The sequence below is a fragment of the Kuraishia capsulata genome, genomic scaffold (assembly GCF_000576695.1).
Source record: "Kuraishia capsulata CBS 1993 genomic scaffold, Kuraishia_capsulata_scaffold_5, whole genome shotgun sequence".
Taxonomy (NCBI): domain Eukaryota; kingdom Fungi; phylum Ascomycota; class Pichiomycetes; order Pichiales; family Pichiaceae; genus Kuraishia; species Kuraishia capsulata.
The window spans coordinates 1,024,944-1,044,057 of NW_019172954.1; the positions used below are offsets into that span (position 1 = coordinate 1,024,944).

General features: G+C 45.8%; 9 protein-coding genes across 9 annotated transcripts; 4 read left to right on the forward strand and 5 right to left on the reverse strand.

The window, feature by feature from the left end:
• Window positions 1-219: 219 nt before the first annotated feature.
• KUCA_T00004532001 (uncharacterized protein) lies at window positions 220-777 on the forward strand (the record flags this gene model as incomplete). Its single annotated transcript, XM_022601277.1, has 3 exons — window positions 220-312; window positions 367-432; window positions 484-777. 3 exons carry the CDS (start codon window positions 220-222, stop codon window positions 775-777), a joined length of 453 nt encoding a protein of 150 aa, XP_022460539.1.
• Window positions 778-906: 129 nt separating this feature from the next.
• KUCA_T00004533001 (uncharacterized protein) lies at window positions 907-1,566 on the forward strand (the record flags this gene model as incomplete). The annotated part of the gene is made up of 1 exon (XM_022601278.1): window positions 907-1,566. One exon carries the CDS (start codon window positions 907-909, stop codon window positions 1,564-1,566), a length of 660 nt encoding a protein of 219 aa, XP_022460540.1.
• Window positions 1,567-1,806: 240 nt separating this feature from the next.
• Window positions 1,807-3,798, forward strand: KUCA_T00004534001 (uncharacterized protein; the record flags this gene model as incomplete). Its single annotated transcript, XM_022601279.1, has 1 exon — window positions 1,807-3,798. The coding sequence occupies one exon, from the start codon at window positions 1,807-1,809 to the stop codon at window positions 3,796-3,798; it is 1,992 nt and encodes a 663-aa protein (XP_022460541.1).
• A 7-nt stretch (window positions 3,799-3,805) lies between these two features.
• KUCA_T00004535001 (uncharacterized protein) lies at window positions 3,806-5,347 on the reverse strand (the record flags this gene model as incomplete). Its single annotated transcript, XM_022601280.1, has 1 exon — window positions 3,806-5,347. One exon carries the CDS (start codon window positions 5,345-5,347, stop codon window positions 3,806-3,808), a length of 1,542 nt encoding a protein of 513 aa, XP_022460542.1.
• Window positions 5,348-5,445: 98 nt separating this feature from the next.
• Window positions 5,446-12,690, reverse strand: KUCA_T00004536001 (uncharacterized protein; the record flags this gene model as incomplete). Its single annotated transcript, XM_022601281.1, has 1 exon — window positions 5,446-12,690. One exon carries the CDS (start codon window positions 12,688-12,690, stop codon window positions 5,446-5,448), a length of 7,245 nt encoding a protein of 2,414 aa, XP_022460543.1.
• Window positions 12,691-13,987: 1,297 nt separating this feature from the next.
• On the reverse strand, window positions 13,988-14,308 carry KUCA_T00004537001 (uncharacterized protein; the record flags this gene model as incomplete). The annotated part of the gene is made up of 1 exon (XM_022601282.1): window positions 13,988-14,308. The coding sequence occupies one exon, from the start codon at window positions 14,306-14,308 to the stop codon at window positions 13,988-13,990; it is 321 nt and encodes a 106-aa protein (XP_022460544.1).
• Window positions 14,309-14,522: 214 nt separating this feature from the next.
• On the forward strand, window positions 14,523-15,746 carry KUCA_T00004538001 (uncharacterized protein; the record flags this gene model as incomplete). The annotated part of the gene is made up of 1 exon (XM_022601283.1): window positions 14,523-15,746. The coding sequence occupies one exon, from the start codon at window positions 14,523-14,525 to the stop codon at window positions 15,744-15,746; it is 1,224 nt and encodes a 407-aa protein (XP_022460545.1).
• An 84-nt stretch (window positions 15,747-15,830) lies between these two features.
• On the reverse strand, window positions 15,831-17,888 carry KUCA_T00004539001 (uncharacterized protein; the record flags this gene model as incomplete). Its single annotated transcript, XM_022601284.1, has 1 exon — window positions 15,831-17,888. One exon carries the CDS (start codon window positions 17,886-17,888, stop codon window positions 15,831-15,833), a length of 2,058 nt encoding a protein of 685 aa, XP_022460546.1.
• Window positions 17,889-18,589: 701 nt separating this feature from the next.
• KUCA_T00004540001 (uncharacterized protein) lies at window positions 18,590-18,784 on the reverse strand (the record flags this gene model as incomplete). The annotated part of the gene is made up of 1 exon (XM_022601286.1): window positions 18,590-18,784. One exon carries the CDS (start codon window positions 18,782-18,784, stop codon window positions 18,590-18,592), a length of 195 nt encoding a protein of 64 aa, XP_022460547.1.
• Window positions 18,785-19,114: the final 330 nt, after the last annotated feature.

Genomic DNA, 19,114 nt, shown 5'->3' on the forward strand with positions numbered 1-19,114 from the left:
GCCAGGCGAGTTGCCAAAAGAGTGAAAAACGCTGGCATAACCCCTTGAGCCGGAGACACGACCTTTTGGTTGAGACACGTAAAATATGAAGGTGTGGCTGGTGCCCGTGATGTCGCTTCGTATGGCCCTTATCGGTTTGGTAATATCACAGATAAGGTTCCTTGTTGACGGGCGGAAAAACACGCGTTACCATCCAGAGCAAGGAACAATTGGAACAAGATGCCAAATCCGTTCCAGTCTTTTGAGTCCAGGGACAGACACCAGACTTTTGATGAGATCTACGGCGAGCCGGAAAACTTCCTTGAGATTGCGGTAAGTGAGAGCCAGAAGTTTTCAATGTTGTTTTAGAAGCTAACGAAATGACAGGTAATCAACCCAATAACCCATGGAACTGGATCTGGAATGTATACGGACTACGAGATAGTGTGCAAGGTGAGTCCTCTTTTCGAGAGTCTACGACAATAGCTACTAACACGCAGCAAGACAAACATCCCTGCATTCAAAAAGAAGTCAAGCAGGGTACGTCGGCGTTATTCAGACTTTGACTCGTTCAGAAAAACGCTAGAACTCGAGGTCAGGCGTGTGGTGATCCCAAAGCTGCCTGAGAAATCGTTCCTGACGACGAATAAGTTCAACGACCAGTTTATAGAGGACAGGCGCATAGGCCTTGAGAAGTTTCTAACGGTGGTTGCCGGACACCCGCTGATACAAACTGGAAGTAAGAGCCTTTTGTCGTTCGTCCAGGACGATCGGTGGGATAAGCGTAAGTTTGAGTAAGATGTTATGTAATTGGAGCAAGGTAGTGTATATCCCAGGACAGAACCACTAGATCCGAACCCCAAAGGGGCGCTCGTATTGGTAACGGCAATTCTCCAATTGTGTGAGTGAATTTTCGTCATCTGATTTATGAATCTGGTCAGGAATTTCAGACCGGTACTGTTTCACAGATCGAGATTCTTAGCCAGACCCATCGTCAACAGAATGCCATTGGTTACCATATCCTCCTCCATCAAGGATGCCCTCATCCAGAATGAAATCATCCCCACGGTCATCAAGGATGAACAATTCGTGCCTAAGGGTTTGCTGATCATATCATACGGTGATGGAAAAGACGTTGTGATGGGAAACAAGCTGACTCCCGAGAAAACCCAGGAGACACCCAAGATTTCGTTTGCCCCAAACACAGACGATTCAGCAGCAATTGACCCCAAAGATCGATTCACGTTGATTCTGACAGACCCAGATGCCCCAACCAAGGGCGACAAGACTTGGTCTGAATACTGCCACTACGTTGTGAAGGATTTAGAGCCATCCCACTTCGATGACCTGTCTTCCAACGGTGTGACGCTGGCCCCTTACATTGGCCCAGGGCCTCCACCAAAGACCAAGTTCCACAGATACGTCTTCTTGCTGTATAAGCAATTGGGCTCCTCACCCGAGGCTCCAAAGGACAGGCCCAACTGGGGAACTGGTGTTCCAGGTTCAGGCGCAGACGACTACGCCTCCAAGCACGGGTTGGAACTGTGGGCTGTTAACTTTTTCTTCGCACAGAACAAGGACAACTAAGCAGCTTCTGGCTCTTTATCGACACATACTCCATATGCACTTCTGTCTATTTACTTCCATAATGAATTGTAAAATCTGTAGACTTTCTAACCTTAAAGTCACGTGACCATTTACTACCCTGGAGTTTACACGACTATTTGATACCACAAACAAAGTATCTGGTCCACGCCAGACTAAGTCCGCCAGGTATCAACGATTGAATCCAAAACTCCTGCAATTCGGCACTTATAAATCCAGATAATGTCTCTGGAGCAGCTGGAATCTGCCAAAGCTTTGGCATTACAGGATCTGTCTCTTTTCCCTCCTATTCTGGACCAGATCCTTGCCATTTCGACGGGCTCGGATTTACATTTGACGAGATGGTGTGTGCTGTTTCTGCGGGATTGTTTCCACGGAAAACAAGTGCCGTTTGAGCTGCGGTATCAGCAGTCGCCGAAGCTGCTGGATTCGTTGTTGAAATGCCTAACCGTGAAGGATACGGTGGTGGTGTCAGCTATAATAGACATCACCACCGCCGTATACGATCTCGTTTTCAAGTACACTATCGACTACCCTGGAGACACTGAAACGTGGAGTAAGATGACTTTACTGAAGTCTGAGATTCTTGGGCGCTTTGAGACGGCAGATCCTCTTCTTCCACTGAACAGGGACGCCGACCTGTCTCGGTCTATTCCAGTGAAAGTTTCCACTCTTAAGTTCTACGGAAAACTGTTAACAGTTCATTTGCCGTTGATACGAGACCCGAGGGTTAAAGAGAATAACCCACAGTATGATCTGGACTTTTCAATTGCAATGGTGCCGCCCAACCATCCGGTTCTGTGGAACACTGACGGGGAAGGAGAAAATCTGCTAGACAATTTGTTTGAGATGTTGAGTGACGAGCTGATTCAGACCACGCCAATATTTACCGTGTTCTGTAGTGTGTTGGTTCAGGTATTGAGGAAGAGACCAAAGTACATTTTTGGAAGGATATTCAACCTGATACTGGGCTATGATTCTGTTCTACAGCGGCCTCCTGTCTACGAAACGGACATGCTAAAGGTGAAAATGGTGCAGAGGTACAACGATAGGTTTAACAAGATTCTGATTTCATTTCTGTTGAATAGGAACTTTGTGAAGGATGCTGGCCTAAAGCAAAAATTGGACAAGAAGTTCAAGGTTCTGGTGGAGAGGCAGAGAGTCAAGATAGATCAGTACTCACGGGTTGAACCAATCGCCCACCTTGCCAAGAAGTACCAGGGGAATGAGTTCTACAATAACAGCATCGTCCCCAAAGACAATACCTACAAGTCGCTGTTCACGCTCCTTCAAGACTCCAACGCACTTGCCCAGTTCGACATGTCAACTCTTCCCTTGCACGTGTTGGTAGATATGATCACCACCTCCCTGACCACCATAGATACAAGTACCTTGATCAGAGGACTCACTGTTGTTGCTGATAGGTACACATTTGAAGTTGCCAAGAGTCTGACGGGTCAGACCAACGCTGTGACACCACATCAACAGCAGCAGAACCAAGCGGTGGCCGAGTCTGCTGATTCGGACTACGAGCCGGATTTTGATGATGCGGAACCATATCAACTACCACCACCCAAAACTCTCACGATATCGGAGAAGAAGCAGCAGATGTCTAAGATTGTGGAGAACTTTATCCGACTTTCTTCGGACCAAAATCACAATCACAATAATGCCGGTGGAGCTGATGATAGCCAGAAAAAAGACTTTGAGAATTGGTTACTGATCAGGTTGATAACGAGGGGACTCAAAGACGAGACCTTGGTGGACGTGGTGCGAAATTGCATCTTTGACCATTTCGTCCAGGACATGAGGAACAGAATAGACATTGTCATCTCGTGGTTGAACGAAGAATGGTACAATGAGCATCTCCAGGACCCAGCTGGGTCGTTTCCAAACTATACTTCATGGACGTCAAAAGTTCTTGACAATTTCTTACCATTCCTGGAGAGCTCGGATCGTAAGATTCTCATCAGATTTGTGTCCGAAGTGCCGTTAATTGACCTGGGAATGGTCATGAAGCTGAAATCTCTATGTTCTGATCCAATCAGATACAAGCTTGGATTCCAAACGTTACAATACCTGATCATGTTCAAGCCTCCTGCTAAAGAGCATTGCATCATACTACTGGAGACGATGTACGAGCAGAGCTCGGATGATGTCAAAGAGCAATGTCTCGGTTACTTGAAGAAGTACAGTCCTGAAAAGTATCATTGAAGAGGATTCAGATCAACCCCTGCTTCTTTAGTTCGTTATAAATCTTTTCACTCATGACGTTTCCATCCTCGTCTTCTAGTTCGTAGTTATCTTCCTTCAACGTTTCGTCAACCTTTTTCTTCTTGCTTATCTTAGCCTTGAGTTCGAGAACATCCTTAATCAAACTGATATCCTTGAAAACGTCAATCTGGGATGACTCAATTCCGAGTAACTGTAAACCTTTCAGATGCGACTTACGCTCCAGGAAATGGGCTTCAAAACTGGCCCTACCTTTGTACTTGACGTTTCCACACACCTCACAGTTGAACTCAGTATCGAGTCCAATCAGCTTGTAGAGCCAGAATGGCAGCGGGTTTCCATCTGGACCTAGCGGAATGTTCAGAGGATTGTAGACCCGATCACCTGAATGCTCTCCGCCGTCGTTGCCCTCAGAGTCTTTGCCTATCACTTCGTATTCGTCATCGCTAGCATTGGTTACGTCCAGCTTCTCCAGCTGCTGCTCTCTGACGGTCAGAAGTTGCCGCCTCTCCACATTCTCCCTTGTATCTTTGAGTTGCTTGGAGAGTAATTGCAGAATGTTGTCAAGCTGATATTCCATATACTGCCTGGGTTCAGCCAACTTGGCAGACTTGATATGTTTCTTTCCACTGATATGACCTTGGAACACTGATTCCTTGGCAAAAGTTTTATCGCACACTTTGCAATACACACTTCCATCCTCGTTATTCACGGCCACACTGGTCACCCTTGTTTTGAAATCCTCTTTGATCTTGTCGAGAGATCTTTCAGGGCGGGACAACGGCTGGATCTTGGTCCAGAACTTGGCCAGGTATTCGTTCAACTCTTTCAGATATTCGTAATACTCCTTTGACTGTCGCACACCAGTGGCTAAACCGCCAAAGCTTGTAATCTTTTTGAGGTAAGTGAGATAATCCAAGGAGTCAACGCCCGGCACGTTGATGAACGCATTATAAAAGCTGGTGAGGTCCAGCAACTTGCCATTTTTCTCCTGTACTGTGAAAATTCCCGTAAGTTTCAAGTTGGATGCAAAGGAGGACAAAATCTTCCTCCTCTTTCCATCATCCACTCCTATTCCGTACATGGCGAAGATATTCGAAGAATCCTGTGGAGCCTCTGGGTACTTTGCGTAGTAGTCTTTGATGTTTGATAGCAGTCCATCAAACTTGTTGAAATTGAGTTCTTTGTCATCAAAAGACTCAAAATCAGAACTGAATGTCTCCAAATTCTTTTTAACAGCGTCACACTGTTTGGAATACTCGTCTAGAAACAGTTTGACCTCATGTTGTTGTAACAACGTTTGTCCTATCGTACGCTTCCCTCCTCCAAGAACACCATGGTCATTCTGCGAGTGGTGAATATCTGGATTATATTGAAGCCTCTCAGCAATCCCTGCCTCTATACTTTCCAGCTCCTCCAACGCGCTTCTGGTTTCCTCCAAAGTTGTTGTCATTGTTGCTTGGTATCTAATCAGCATCAATAGTCTGGAGACTGCTCCAACAGATTGGAGATGGGCCTTGAAATATTTCATTTTTCGGCATTAGCACGACCATTTAGAGCACGCTCGGCAGCAAGAAATATAACGTAATGGGTGAAAAATACTCACTATTAAACATTTAATACACAAGATTAGGCAAAGGGATCATCCTGATCGGCCTCCAAGGCTTCTCCTTCAATTTGGTTGAAAGCCATGAAGTGAATTGGACGGTGCAACTCATCGTAGAAGGGAAGCGGGTTGTCCAGCTTCAGGCTGTATTCCATTTCTTCGTTCCATGCGTTTGGAATGAACGAATAATTCCAGAGATCGGTATCTGGTACCAGGAAAAAGCCCTTGACTCTGTCTGTGAGAAGCACAGTGGCTTGGTTTTTCAGCTGGGAGTTGTATGATGGGATTTCAAGCTCAGAGACAACCTTGGTGTAATTTTCCATACCCCATTTCAAACCATCTTCGGTCAATGTACTGGCCGACAAAGTTATAGAGCCAGGTGTGAAAGCCACATTCAAGCTGATGGAACCTGAGTTCAGAGAATCGTTGTTTTCCACCAGATTTGCTAGAGTCACAGCCTCAGTCGACTCCGATACAGAAGCTGCCGATTCCACGGGCGAAGTGTGAATCCAACCCAAAGGCTCCAATCCCTTCAAATACTTTGAATCGGGAAGCTTATGTGGCAGGGAAACTTTATGGACATCGCCAAGCTGAGGCACAATCACTATACACCTGACTTCCTTGACTTGTTGGTTATCAGCTGGTGAGCGACCATACAAGAAACCTGCAATCTGAGTTCTCGAATCTGCCACTTGCGTAAACTTGGTGAGCAAATTCTTTGGAATTACATGGACCACTGCGTTGTCAACCACATCATTGGAGGATACATATACACGACTTGAGCGTGAGTACAGCGAAGAAGTGGCCATGGCCCTGACCCTCCAGTCGGACTTCGAAGAGAACTTGGATTGTTCTTGGTTAGTAGTAGTGACCGTGACGATCTCCTCACCGTGGACATTTTGAGTCTTGGTTTTGACGGCAGTGAGCTGAGCAGAAGCATCCTGTGGCTGACCTTCAATTTCGGCAAGCTGTTGGCGACGGGCCGAGGGAGCTCTGACATCCTGTCCAAGCATGATATCTCTGATCTCGTTCTCAGTAAGCGATGAGATGTTGACATTGTACTTCTTTGAATAGTCAGTCAAGATTAAGTCTCCCAGTTGAGACTCAACCTCCCTCCATTGGTCCTCGCTGAGAGTTGGCCATATATGGTGTTCCTGTGTAATAATCGAAGAGTCTGGGCGCAGAATAAGCTTGGTCTTTTCCGAATTGACATCCAAGGCTCTCATTAGAACAACCAGCCTGTTGAATGCAGTGTATGGAGAGGATCTCTTCATCCAGTCGTCGTACATGTTGAACAATACCATCTGGGGTTCCTTGGCTGTAGACACAATGTCCAGCAGTTTGTCAATTTTCAAAGCAGCACCAAACGGCAGATGAAGTTCAGAAGGTCTGATTGATATGTTCGGAAAGTCAAGCATGTGAACTTCCAAAGGATCCTTTATACCCTTTCTGGTGATGATGATTTGGCTAGGCTGCTCTTCTCTTGGAAGAGAACGGACCAAAGCCGCAACTTCTTCTGCAGACTTCCACTTGGACAATTGCGTCCTACGCTTCTGACCGGCGAACACAGAACTGTGAATGATCTTCAAGAACAGTTGTCCACTTCTAGGGTTGAGAATGAACAATGCACCGTTCAGCACCTTTACAGCAGTGTTACCCTCGAAAGTGCTGTGCGAGACAACACGATAAACGTTTTTGTCATCCACGAAAAGCTTTGTCTCCTGATTGAAAAGCTCAACATAGTTTGCCGAATTCAAGAATGCCTCTTGAGGCTGGGCCTGATAGAGCTGCAGTCCTTTGCGGATACGTTCTCTCAACACATACAGAGCAGGGTTGGCTTTCATGATTGTCTTCATGGCATTCTGCATCAGAGGCTTCAGACCAGGAAACCAGTTACCATAAGCATCATACATATTGTACGCCAGATCAATTGCAACCATAACACCTGTTGGAGAAGGATACGTGCTGGTACTATCCGTCGTATAATCCAAGTACTTTGCACGAACGTAACGAGAGATGTCGTGAGAGTCATAATCACCGTAGCGCAATTGAACGTCCAACCAGAAAGAGTCTGTCGAAGCCGCGTCCATTCTATCGTTCGAATCATGGAGAAGCGAGGGACGAGACACGCTCCATTTGTAGGAACTGCCTAGCGTGATATCAGCCGAGGAAGAGTTCATCTTGTACGACTTTCTCGGATGAATCTGAACCTTCTCAACACTGTCGATTTGCAGCTCATCAAGCTGAGAGTCAAACACCTGACACAGATCAACGACAACACTCTCGTGGATTTTCTGCCACAAATGGGCTCTAAAGATCTGGATTAGTGAGATCTTCAAAGTTGGAATCTTACCGTGCAGGAAGATACCTGTAAGATCAAGTTGAACCAGGAAACCAACGTATACGTTAGCACGGTTGATAGTAGGCGACCACCACAGGGTAAAACGACGATTGGGAATCTGACTCAGACCAGATCTCTGGGCATTTGTTAGTTTCTTCATCTTCAAAGAGTCTTCGAAGCCAGCAGCCTTCTCCCAGAACAGACCTTCCCAGGACTCGAATCCCGTGCCCTTGAAAAGGGTGTGCTCCAAGATGGTTTCAATACCACCAAGAGCCTGTATCACGTCTGTACGGTACGCATTGAGGTTCCACAGCTTACCATCGTGACGGTCAGACACCCACCAGAAAGGATTGAATCTGGGCAAGGAGAACTGCTTGAACTCTCTTCTGATTCTGTAACCTTTGTCCAACGCCAATGTCTGGCGATCTTTCTGGAAGAGAGTACTGATTCTGGGCAAACCTCGATCCCAACTTTCTTCGAGGTCTTCAAACGTCAAGCGACGTCTTTGCTCCTCAGCCTCGGCACGTTTATCTGTGAACTCAGCCCAGACCCTCTGGGAGTCCAAGAACTCATTTTCCCAGGTGGTGATGTATCTGAAGATCGTGGGGATCAACTTGTCGTCATCATGGGTCATACCAGAACGGAAATGCGTGATGCCGGTATCGGTCTGCTGCGACCATCTTAAATCAGAGGCAGGTATGAGAATATGGGAAGCACTCAGCATACCAAGACCTCCCAACTCCTTAGGAGTATAGAACACAGCAGGAGGAAACCTTGAAGGCATCTTAGAGTTAAGACCCAGCTTGACTCTCGTCTGTACTCTGGTTTCGGCTTTGACCAGGGCATCCAATAGCGCTTCAGTATTCACTGCAGCTTCACGGTAATAGGTAAAAAGAGATAACAGAGCAGTGTTCCACTTACTAGCAACCTTGGTGAACGTTGTGGAGCCCGAGGACATCAAAATTTGGCGGATTCTGCTATTGAACCTCTGGATTTCTTCTTCAGTGACTTGAAGATATGCCTTGGCAAGCACCTCCTTTGATGCCTCGTCTACCAGATCCCACACTCCCTCTTTCGAAGAAGAATCCTCGTGCATGCGGCACTTTGGCAGTATGCGAACCTCAAAACCACACATCGTGAATAGCAAGTTCGGATTGTCCTTACTGTAAACGGAAGCCAGAGTCTCTTCCCATTCAAGAGTTGCAAGGGAACGAGGGATTCTTCCCTCGATCTCCCAAAAGACAGCTCTTCCCAAGTGGACATCATGACGCATGAGCTTCATCCGCGAGTCTCTGGGCCAGCAACGACGGTTATTGTAGCCCACAATCTGCTCGAAGTTGGGGTCTGGATTCTCAGAAAGATAATCCTGAATAAGCTCTTCCGCCTCATCGTGAGAGAACCTGAAAAATATGTGGATCTTGTCGATGTAACGAGTGTAAAGACGTATAGGACTTCTGACTTGAGTCTCAAGGTCTCTGAATTCCATGAAATCGTTTGGCATCTGAGGGGGACCAGCAAGGTCAGTTGCTCGGTCCAAACCAAGAATCAACAGATCCAGCATTAAGCCATAATACTGTAGAACAAACGAAGAGAACTGCAAACCTCTGATAAGCCCATACTGGTTGATATGGTTCATGTCTTTGTAGGTGATGCTCACGTTGTTCTTTGCAGTGATATAGTCGGCCATATTTGAGTCCATGATCAGTCTCAAGAGACGGTTGAGTAATGTGAAGTCAACCTTCTCTGCTACCTTGTTCAACGAGGTTTGAAGCAAAACATCGCACTGACCTTCACTGGTATCCCACACGTCTTCCAAGTTGCTCATACCTTGACACCATTTGTACACCAGCAGAGGAGGGATTTCCGAATCACCTGGCTTGACCCAGTTGGGAAACAGATGACGTTTATCACTCTCATACCAAAGATACTGGTCCAGATAAGCATCTGTGATCTTCTCCAGGGGATCGATCTCATACACGGGAACGATATGGCTATAATAGTCCATCATTTCCAGACTGACTTCCTTGAAAACACGTTGTGTGAGCAAAAATTTCTTGATTCTCGCCAAACATTCATGTGGATTGTCATAAGCCTGCTCTATCAAGGCCAGCTCTTCACGTTGGCTGGAGTTCAGACGGCCCTTTGCACTGTACGCATCCTTGAGGTTTTCCAGTGCCAAAACGAGTATCTTTGTATCGTGCTTGTAGTTAACTGGTGGAAATGGGATTGGCACAAACCTCCTGCTTTCGAGCCAGTGAACCATCATTGTGAATATGGTCACAGCTTCTCTCGGAGAGATATAGGGCCCGTCCTTTTGAAAGTTTTGCTGACGCTCCTGCTCGTTTTTAATCCAGAGACGTGTAAGTCTTCCCAGATTCTTTCTGGCAACACTTTTGTCCACCGTAACATCACGCTTGAGACGTTCTCTATTGTAATGAGCCACGGAGATCCAACTGTCTGCCTTTGCCTTGACGTATCTTTCAATGATCTTCTCGATTGGCTCAGGCAACCCAGGGACTTTCCATGGAATGTTTGCTTTCCAACACCGCCATGCCTCACTCAAGTGTTGCAATATGGTCTTGGACTTATTCTGTTTGATACCCTCGGGAATCATGTCCAGAATGTCATGCATCACGGAAGCACGCAGCTCCAAATCGTAGTATGAATCCACTCTCTGTTTGGTGACAGTTTTTGCAACTTCTTTGGAATGACGTCCCTCAAATTGACGAGCCAACAAGTTACCGAGCCATCTTTCAAGCAAAGGAATGTTACCACGCATGAAGTTCAACCAAACTCTCCATGACGGTTGCCAGAAACCACAACCGGGACCTTTGCCTATGACCTTGTTGAACTTGTAGTAAATGACATGCTTCAGGTCTTTGCACTGTCTGATCTGGTGCATCACTTTATACTTGTAACGGTAGATTCCGGTCAGTTGTCCTAGATGGTTGAAGATGTAGTGCAGACCATCGGCAAGCTGGTAGGCATCCAGATTACCAAGTCTATATTGCACGTGCGCATCAACAACCAGCTTCACAATCTTCAAGATCTCACGCATCAGATGAAATGCGTGCCCAAATCTGGACTTCTTTCTCTCCTTGGTGGTGAGTGTTTTCGTAGGCTTCAGATTGAAGTTATAGTCCAGATGAAGATAAGTCAAACCCTTTCTATGGATGAGCAAATTCAGCATATTGAACCCCTGCCGACAAACTTGAAGACCAGCCTCAACCCAGTCAATGGTAGTTTCTTGAAAGAACTTTGTGTTCTTCAGCTCTTTGAGAAGGTCCGCTTTGGCTCCCTCAGATGGTGGCTGATCGTGCAGCTCATTGAGCACGTAATTCTTCATGAGCTTTTGGTAGGATACTTTCACCTTCACAGGATATTCTGAAGGAGGATGCTGCAAGTACCAGTGCTTAATCAAAGGGACATCCTGGGCTCTCACTGCCCGGCCACTGCGACGATTGAAAGGGTATGGTGCCCACCAAAGAGCAATAGAGCCATAAGTTTCTTCGTCTTCCAGCTCTTCATCTTCCAGTAATGGAGATACGACTTCAGGGAGAGTGAAGTCATCCAGGTCCTGGCCGGTTTCTTCATCAAACACATCCTCCTCGAAATCTAATTCTCGGGTTTTGGCCTTCGAACCGATTGGGATGATCGGGTGAAACGAGGGATCGAAGTAGAAAGCAGGAAGATCCGGATCATCGCTCTTGATGAACAGGACAGAAGGTGCATGGTACCAGGCCAACTCAACTGACCTAGCAATCGAGTTGTAAAGGTGCGAGAAGGCAACCCTGTACTCCGTCCTTATGGGAACTCTGTAGATGATTCTGTCAATGGCATTGAACTCACTGAAATCCTCGTCTTCAGGATCAATATCTTTGAAAAGAGGCTCAAACTTAGGACCTCCAGGAAGGGCAACATTCAATGCCTTGGCTGTCAGGAAAGATTTCTTATCGAACAGATAGTAGTAGTTTGGGTCCACGATATCCGATACCAAAGGGGTGGACAACCGATACAGATCAGCCATCTGTTTAAGATTGAGCTTCCATTTTCTGTAAGAAGGACCATTGACGAACTCCTTTTCATCTACCAAAGGATGATCATCGTACAACCAGTCCTTAACGGCCTCATCTTCAACTTCGTCAAGATCCATCTGAATAGGTTCTAGTGGCTCAACATCCTCGATATTTTCCGAAAAATCCAAAGGAGGCTCTTCATCATCAAAAGCGGGAAATCTCATTCTCTTAAAATGCTTTCTGTCCCGCTTTTCCTTTCTCATCATGGTCCAGGTGTTGGCCCATTGGGCCACATAGACAGGTTCTATTACTCTGGGCACTTCGTTCACAAACGTAATGGCTCCAGAGTTATGATACAATACTCGAACATCCTTCGTCTGTTCCCACGGCTGAGGCATATTCTCCAAGAGTTTCAAACATGCATGTGGCATATACTTCAACGACCCCAGAACAGCCCTCTTATCAGTCGAGAATCTCTTCGACGAAAGATCTCCCTGATCAGCAACAATCTTCCGTAGATGCTCAGGGGGCATTTCTGACTTCGTGGGATGGACAAAAGTTCCTTTCCTCACAGCCCGTTCCACGTATCTGCTTTTCTGTATCTGTCTCCATTTCCTCTTCTTCTGCTCAAGCAGCTCTTTTCTGCCCTGCTTCGAAGCAGGTCCTTTCAATCCTGGAGGTGGAGGTGCTGGAACAGATCCACGTGACATTCCTGGAGGAGGTGGAGGAATCCGTTTGGCATTATTCTTCATACCGGGTGGAGGCGGTGGAGCAGTTTTGGAGACTCCATTACCACCAACCTTCTCAGCAGGAGGAGGTGGAGGTGGCCTCTTATTACTCGACTCCGGTAACGGAGGAGCCTTCCTCTTTCCCGGAGGAGGTGGAGGAGGTGGAGGTGTGTTTCCGTTCATGATTGGTATTCAATGGATTCAGCTGGATTGTTGATCTGATACCACAAGTGTCAATTGACTTGATATCAACACCTCTAAGCTTTCCAGGTTAAAAAAAGTTCACGAAAAGTGTCTAAAGCGTATTATGGACTCACTGAGAGAATAAAACCAATAACCACACCCCAAAGAATCAATACAATTAAGGAAACAGATGATAACAAGGTATATTGATAACAACAAAAAGATAAATTTTCAACAGACCTTCTATCGCACCTTTGTAGTGCGACAACCAATATGTGATTCTTCGTTTTTACTGTAAAGTGCCTGGCCACCGGACGAGCCATTATCTTGCAAGCAAAAAAATAGCGACAATAGTGTCGAATAAACGGTAGATAATATAGTGAGAGCAAAAAAATAAAATGGTGAACGCGGTGGGGTTCGAACCCACGCCTCTTGCGAGACCCGCACCTGAAGCGAGCGCCTTAGACCACTCGGCCACACGTCCTTATTTTATGTTTTGGATTGTTCCAGGAACATGAAGAGCTGCAGTATTTAGTGTCACACGACATTATAAAATAACCCACTTGTTGGTATCTCTGATATTCATGTGTTATATCACCCATAAATTCTTTTCAGGGTTTAGGTTGGATGAAGATGAATATTGGAGTTTATTTGAATAACGATGAGCTTTGGGAGCGGGGTGTACCAGTCTAGAAAGAGGCAGATGTCAGACACAGCTATCGGAAATCAATGCAACTGTGTTTTTGAATGAGGAGGCTTTGGATAAGCATTCTAAGCGAAACCGATGTGCGACAGAATTGAGTAGCTTGGTACGAGTGTTATGGACAATAACCTTGACTTAAAGTCTCGCGTATATCACTACAAGGGTTTACTATCAGCATATCGCTTGGGGTTTGACAACGCAATATAAAGGCTGGAGCTCACCGTTCATGAAACTTTTTTGTCACAAAAAGTTCTGATCATCTCGTTGGAGTATTAATCTCTCATATGGGCTACCTCGCATATCTTTTGACTCTGTTGGTGCTACCTTGGCGTTGACTTCCATGCATTTCTTCTCAATTCCTCTTCAAAAATACCCCTAAACTACGCAGCTACGAAACCTCCACTGATCAAATGGAATTCTTCAAGGTTATGTATTGTGCAGAGTCAAATTTCGCAGAAATCCAAAGAGTCGCTTCCTGGAGCTTCTCTTTGGACGCAATTTTCATTGATTGACTCGATTTCCCGCCCTCGTTTTCTGGAACCTCAATCTCAGCAGTAAAAAGATGGCAAATCCATATAACTCGTGTTCGCCAAATCAATATCTCTCATACTTGATGGAGTGGTCATCACCATCCACCAGTCCCAAAGTCTTGGGTGTGAGGTACTGCTTCTTCTTGACAAATGGAGCACCAACTTCCTCCTTGTTCTTGCCGGACTCCTCGATCTGCTTCTCCATCAAAAACACCTTGTATCTTTCTATTCTCGTCTTTCTGCATTCAATGTAATCATCCTTGAGTAACTGGCATGGCTCGAACGTGGTGTGCTTAGCGTTAGTCATACACTCCACCACTCTTTGGAATTCACCAAAACACTTGGTTGGACCTCCGTGTCTGTCTACCTGTTGCAATGGAGCCATATTCGGACAATAAATATAATGATTTCGAGGTGTATCAATAGAAGAGCATTGTAAAGTCAAAGGGCCAATGAGAAACGAACGAGTTGAAAGAAATATCTGTCAATGCACGACCGCCGAGCAGAGCTGGGCTGGGGCGAGATTTGAAAAATTATTTATGAGTGAAACCTCATGCTGAGTAACAAGACACGTCAGACACCGTTAATCGTCATCAAAAATGGAGAGAACTTCTAGATGGGAAGGCCCATCTAAAAGGGAGATAGTGGCCGGGTTGAAGCTGTTACCTTCTCAAATTTTGACTGGATTAACTGCCGAACAGCTTCGTGCCTATGCTACGGTGATACGCATAGAGGAGATAAGCGCGAACTTGAGGACAAACAACATTGTTCCTACAGACCGACTCAGATCCCCATCGCCTCCACCAGAGTATGATTCATCGGGCAAGAGAACGAATACGAGAGAATACAGGTACAGAAAGAAGCTTGAAAATGAGCGCCACAAGCTGGTTACCACCGCTATATCCACGCTACCACTATATCAACCTCCTCCGGATTACAAAAAGCCCGCTAAGACCCAGGAGAAACTGTTTATACCCGTGCACGAATACCCACACATCAATTTCATTGGCCAGCTGATCGGTCCTCGTGGAAACACTCTGAGGAAGATGCAAGAGGAGTCCGGGGCCACAATAGCTATTCGTGGAAAAGGCTCAGTGAAAGATGGAAAAGGTCATCCTCAGCAGCAGAACATGGACGACGACTTGCACTGCTTGATCAGCGCTTCCAATGAGGAACAGATGAGACATGCTATCAGACTTTGCAATGAGGTGATCACCAAGGCAGTTTCCACACCTGAAGGTCAGAATAACCATAAAAGAGACCAGCTTCGAGAATTGGCTGTGCTCAACGGAACTTTGCGTCCTGACGATGATTACACGTGCAATTCGTGTGGGGAGAAGGGTCACAGACGCAACGATTGTCCCAAAAGAGAGTCTTACATCCAGAGCATCGTTTGCCGTGTGTGTGGAATGACTGGTCATTTCGCAAGAGACTGTAAGAGGAACAACCCCAACTTCACTCAACTAGGATCGAACAATGCGATACCTGACAGGGAGTTTGACCAGCTGATGAGAGACTTAAATGGCTTTCCGGAACGTAATCCCGTCGAGGAGGAACCCGACCTCAAAAGACGGCTTGAAGAAGCACCTGTTGAGCCCGAGAAGAGACAGAGAGTTCTTCCCACACCTCCACCAGGTTTATTAATGGTTCCTGGACTACCACTGCCGGTTCCTGGTATGACCAGACCACCACTTCCTCCGGGATTGAAACCACCACCTCCGCCCTCAATGTCAAGACCACCTCCTCCCCCGGCCAACGTGGTGAAACCTCTGCCTCCTCCTTCCAACGAGGTAAAAAAACCTCCTCCACCTCCTACAAAATGAGGGTATGTATTCTAGCTGAAAAATTTATTGATTTTCTCAAACGAGAATCCATTAATGTGCCTTTTGCGTAAAATCTAGTGCACCTCACTTCTTGCTTGCAAGCATCCATTTCTTTGCATTCTTCATGAATTCGCTCATAGACTTGTCATCGGGGAAGACATAATCGTTGTATTCCTCTTGAGTGCCATCTATCGTCCGTATTTTCTTCACAACGGATGGAAGTCTCTTTGAGATTGCCTCCAACGTCTCCTCGTTCCCGTAAATTTCTTCAAACTGCTTGAAAGCCTCTAGCAGAGTTATCCTGCTTTCCGTGGCAGAGGTCTTCTTGAAAGTTTTCAAGCCAGCTTCGAATATGGCCCTGGCTTTATCCTTTGCAGCCTCACTGACATCAAACTCAAATCCTTCTTCCTCGCCATTTTGTTGGTAATCTAACAATTGCTCATCCGAAGGAAGACTAAGCTCAAACAGAGCAGCTGATATCCACGTCTGAGGATCAGACTTGTTGTCCTCCAGTAGTTTACCATAAAGATGTCTGGCCTTGTCAAAGTCACTCTCCTCAACCTCGTGATCAATAAAAGCCAACCACACCTTGCGCTTGTCACTTTTGCTATCCAATTCATCGTACGCTAGATCATATATGGCGCCAAGCCGCGTCTCTTCTCCCAGCATTCCCTCGAGATTAGCGAAATTAATCCAAACATCTGCATCAGTGGGGAAGTTTTCCAGAAACTTTTCGTAGATTTTCCTGACCCGATCGAAATCCTTCATTTGCGTCTCAAACTCAATGTAATATTTGTACAACTTCTTCTTGGGGCAAATTCCAAGAGAACGACCGAGAATCTTGCGAGCTTTCGCCAGATTGTTGTTCCGTATCTCAAACTCGGCATAAGATATCCATACTTTGGCAAACGTGAAAGTTCTATGAGGTATCAGCTTGAGAATGCTCTCGTATACTCCTCTAGCATTCTCTTCTGAGTTTTCGGTCAATTCTTCCCAAACGGCATACCTGATTGGCAGGTATATGTATCTTCTCCAGTCGTCTTTCCTATGCGAGTCAGGAGAACTCGCCAAAGCGTCTTTGTAAAAACTCCTGACTTCATCTGTCGTGACCGTGTGATCGCCTTGGAGAAGGTTAAAGAGAGCCCACCAAGCATCGTAGTCTCTCTTATCCTCTTCCAGGCTCTTCAAGTACTTTTGCTTGCGCTTCTGCAAAATGACAAATTCAATTCCTTCTCTATCACCGTATTGTTTCTCAAACTTAGAATAACCATCGTAGACAGTGCTTCTGTCATCGCCGCTCAAAGTCTTCAGAGCCCACTGGAACAGTTCCCTGGCTTTAGTAACGTAACCAGCACTAGATTCCCACTCACACCAGCTGATGATCTGCTCGCCAGATACCCTCCCAATCTCCTTCATACTTGAAAATGAGAGTTTGTACACTGTTCTAATGTTCTCTTCCGAGCCGTAGGTCCGCTCAAACTGAATCCACCGATTCCACGACTCCCACTCTGGATACGCAACCACAAACCTCTCGTAAATTAGCCTGGCCCTGTCGAATTGACGATATCTCGTCTCAAAGTTGACATAGGCACCCCAAGCCTCCTTTCCCGGTTTGTACTTGAGCCATCTCTCAAACAACGCTCTCACACCCAAAACATCCCCAATGCTCTCCTCGACGGAGATGTATTGGTACCACAGTTTGTACACCATAGGGAGAATTGTGACCCCTCTTTCCAGAACATTTCTGGCATGATTAATATTACGCCCACTTATCTCCACCTGAGCGTATCTTATCCACAAGGGCACGTTCGCATGGTCCACTTCAAGAGCTCTCTCGAAGATAGACCTGGCCCTATTGAAGTCGTGTTGTTCAATCTCGAAATTGGCATATCGTTTCCATTGTCCTATATCCAGCCTTTTTACCCTCAAAGCGTTCTCATATTCAGTTCTTTTGCGCCTCTGAAACTCGTGAAGCTCCTCCAGATCGGTTAGCTTATACTCCGGTTTCGACTGTTGGGGCTTGTCTCGCGACTCATATGCTTCTAGTAGAATCTGCTCCGCGGTTATCTGTTTTTGAGCAGGAGCCTTGAATCTGGCAATCAAAGCCTTCTCCTGGTCTTCCTTCTGAGCAAGCTGCTCCATGACTGGGTTTGTAACGGTGGATATTCGATCGAACGTGAATGTAAAGCCAGAAATTGTCTTGTCTTAAGGACTTTTCACTAATCCGATGCCTTGCCGCACGAAGGTGAGAAATTGGTTTTAACACGCATAATATCAAGGCTACTATTCACCTCGAAAGTGTCTCAATTTGAATAAAATTTGTCTCTACAGTTGAAGATATGAAAGTGTGTAAACTTCTCTCTATAGATGTAATATACAGCTTATTCTCTGGGGATAAGGCAATTGCGGGTATCTGTGGTCATGTCAGACACTGGTGGGCTCCAGTAAAGTCAAGGCTAAATGTAATGAAAAAGAACATTGAATGCTCTGTCATCGACGAAATATCGGGATTTGCCCACTGTGTACACTCAAAGGAACGATGGTCAGAATGCAATCACTAATCAAACCCTAGGAAAATAAGATCAGAATGATATGTACAAACTCCTGCTATTCGAGCCGGGAATCTATATGCTTGGTCATTGAATTGTTGGTGTTGGTCATAAAATCCAGCGCACTGCCGGGTTCAAATGTTCATGTCGTCATGGAACACTGGCGCAGCTCAACTGTGTGTGGTGATAGAATATAGAAGTTGAGATCTTGAAATCTAAACATGGAGTGTAGCGTTTCCACCGTGCATGCTCAAACTTGGGTGATCAACGGAAAAAGTGGTCTTCATTGCATCTTTATTGCACTTTTTCCGGCTTTTCCAAATCCTTGTTGTTTTCCACCTTAATAAAGGCCGGCGAGTCGTTGTTCATCGAATGATCAACTGGACATGGCAGCAGCGAGTTACTCAAAACTAGCCCAAAAGCAACCACAAAAGTGGTGGAAAATATCGAGTTGGTAAACTGTTTTCTGGTGGCTGCCCTCACGTACATCTTGTGCTTATATATCTGTACTGGGCGAAAAGTTGCTTAGATCCTCGGAGAACGTTTGGTTTTGAAAAATCAGCCGGTGGTTTCTGAAGGCATCACCAAGCTGCCAGCTACGCCTGACCAATCAGATTGAAGCAAATGACAATGAGTGGTGGAGTGCTGAAAACTGAGCTAAACCTAACGATTTTTTGCCTGAAAAATCACAAATGAATTAGTTATGGCGTTTTTGGACATCCTGTTTGAATTAAATTGGATTTAGAGGAGTGGTACTTGGAAACGCAAAAATGTCACGAAATCCAAGCCCCAACAGGACTGAGATTACAGATACGTCTG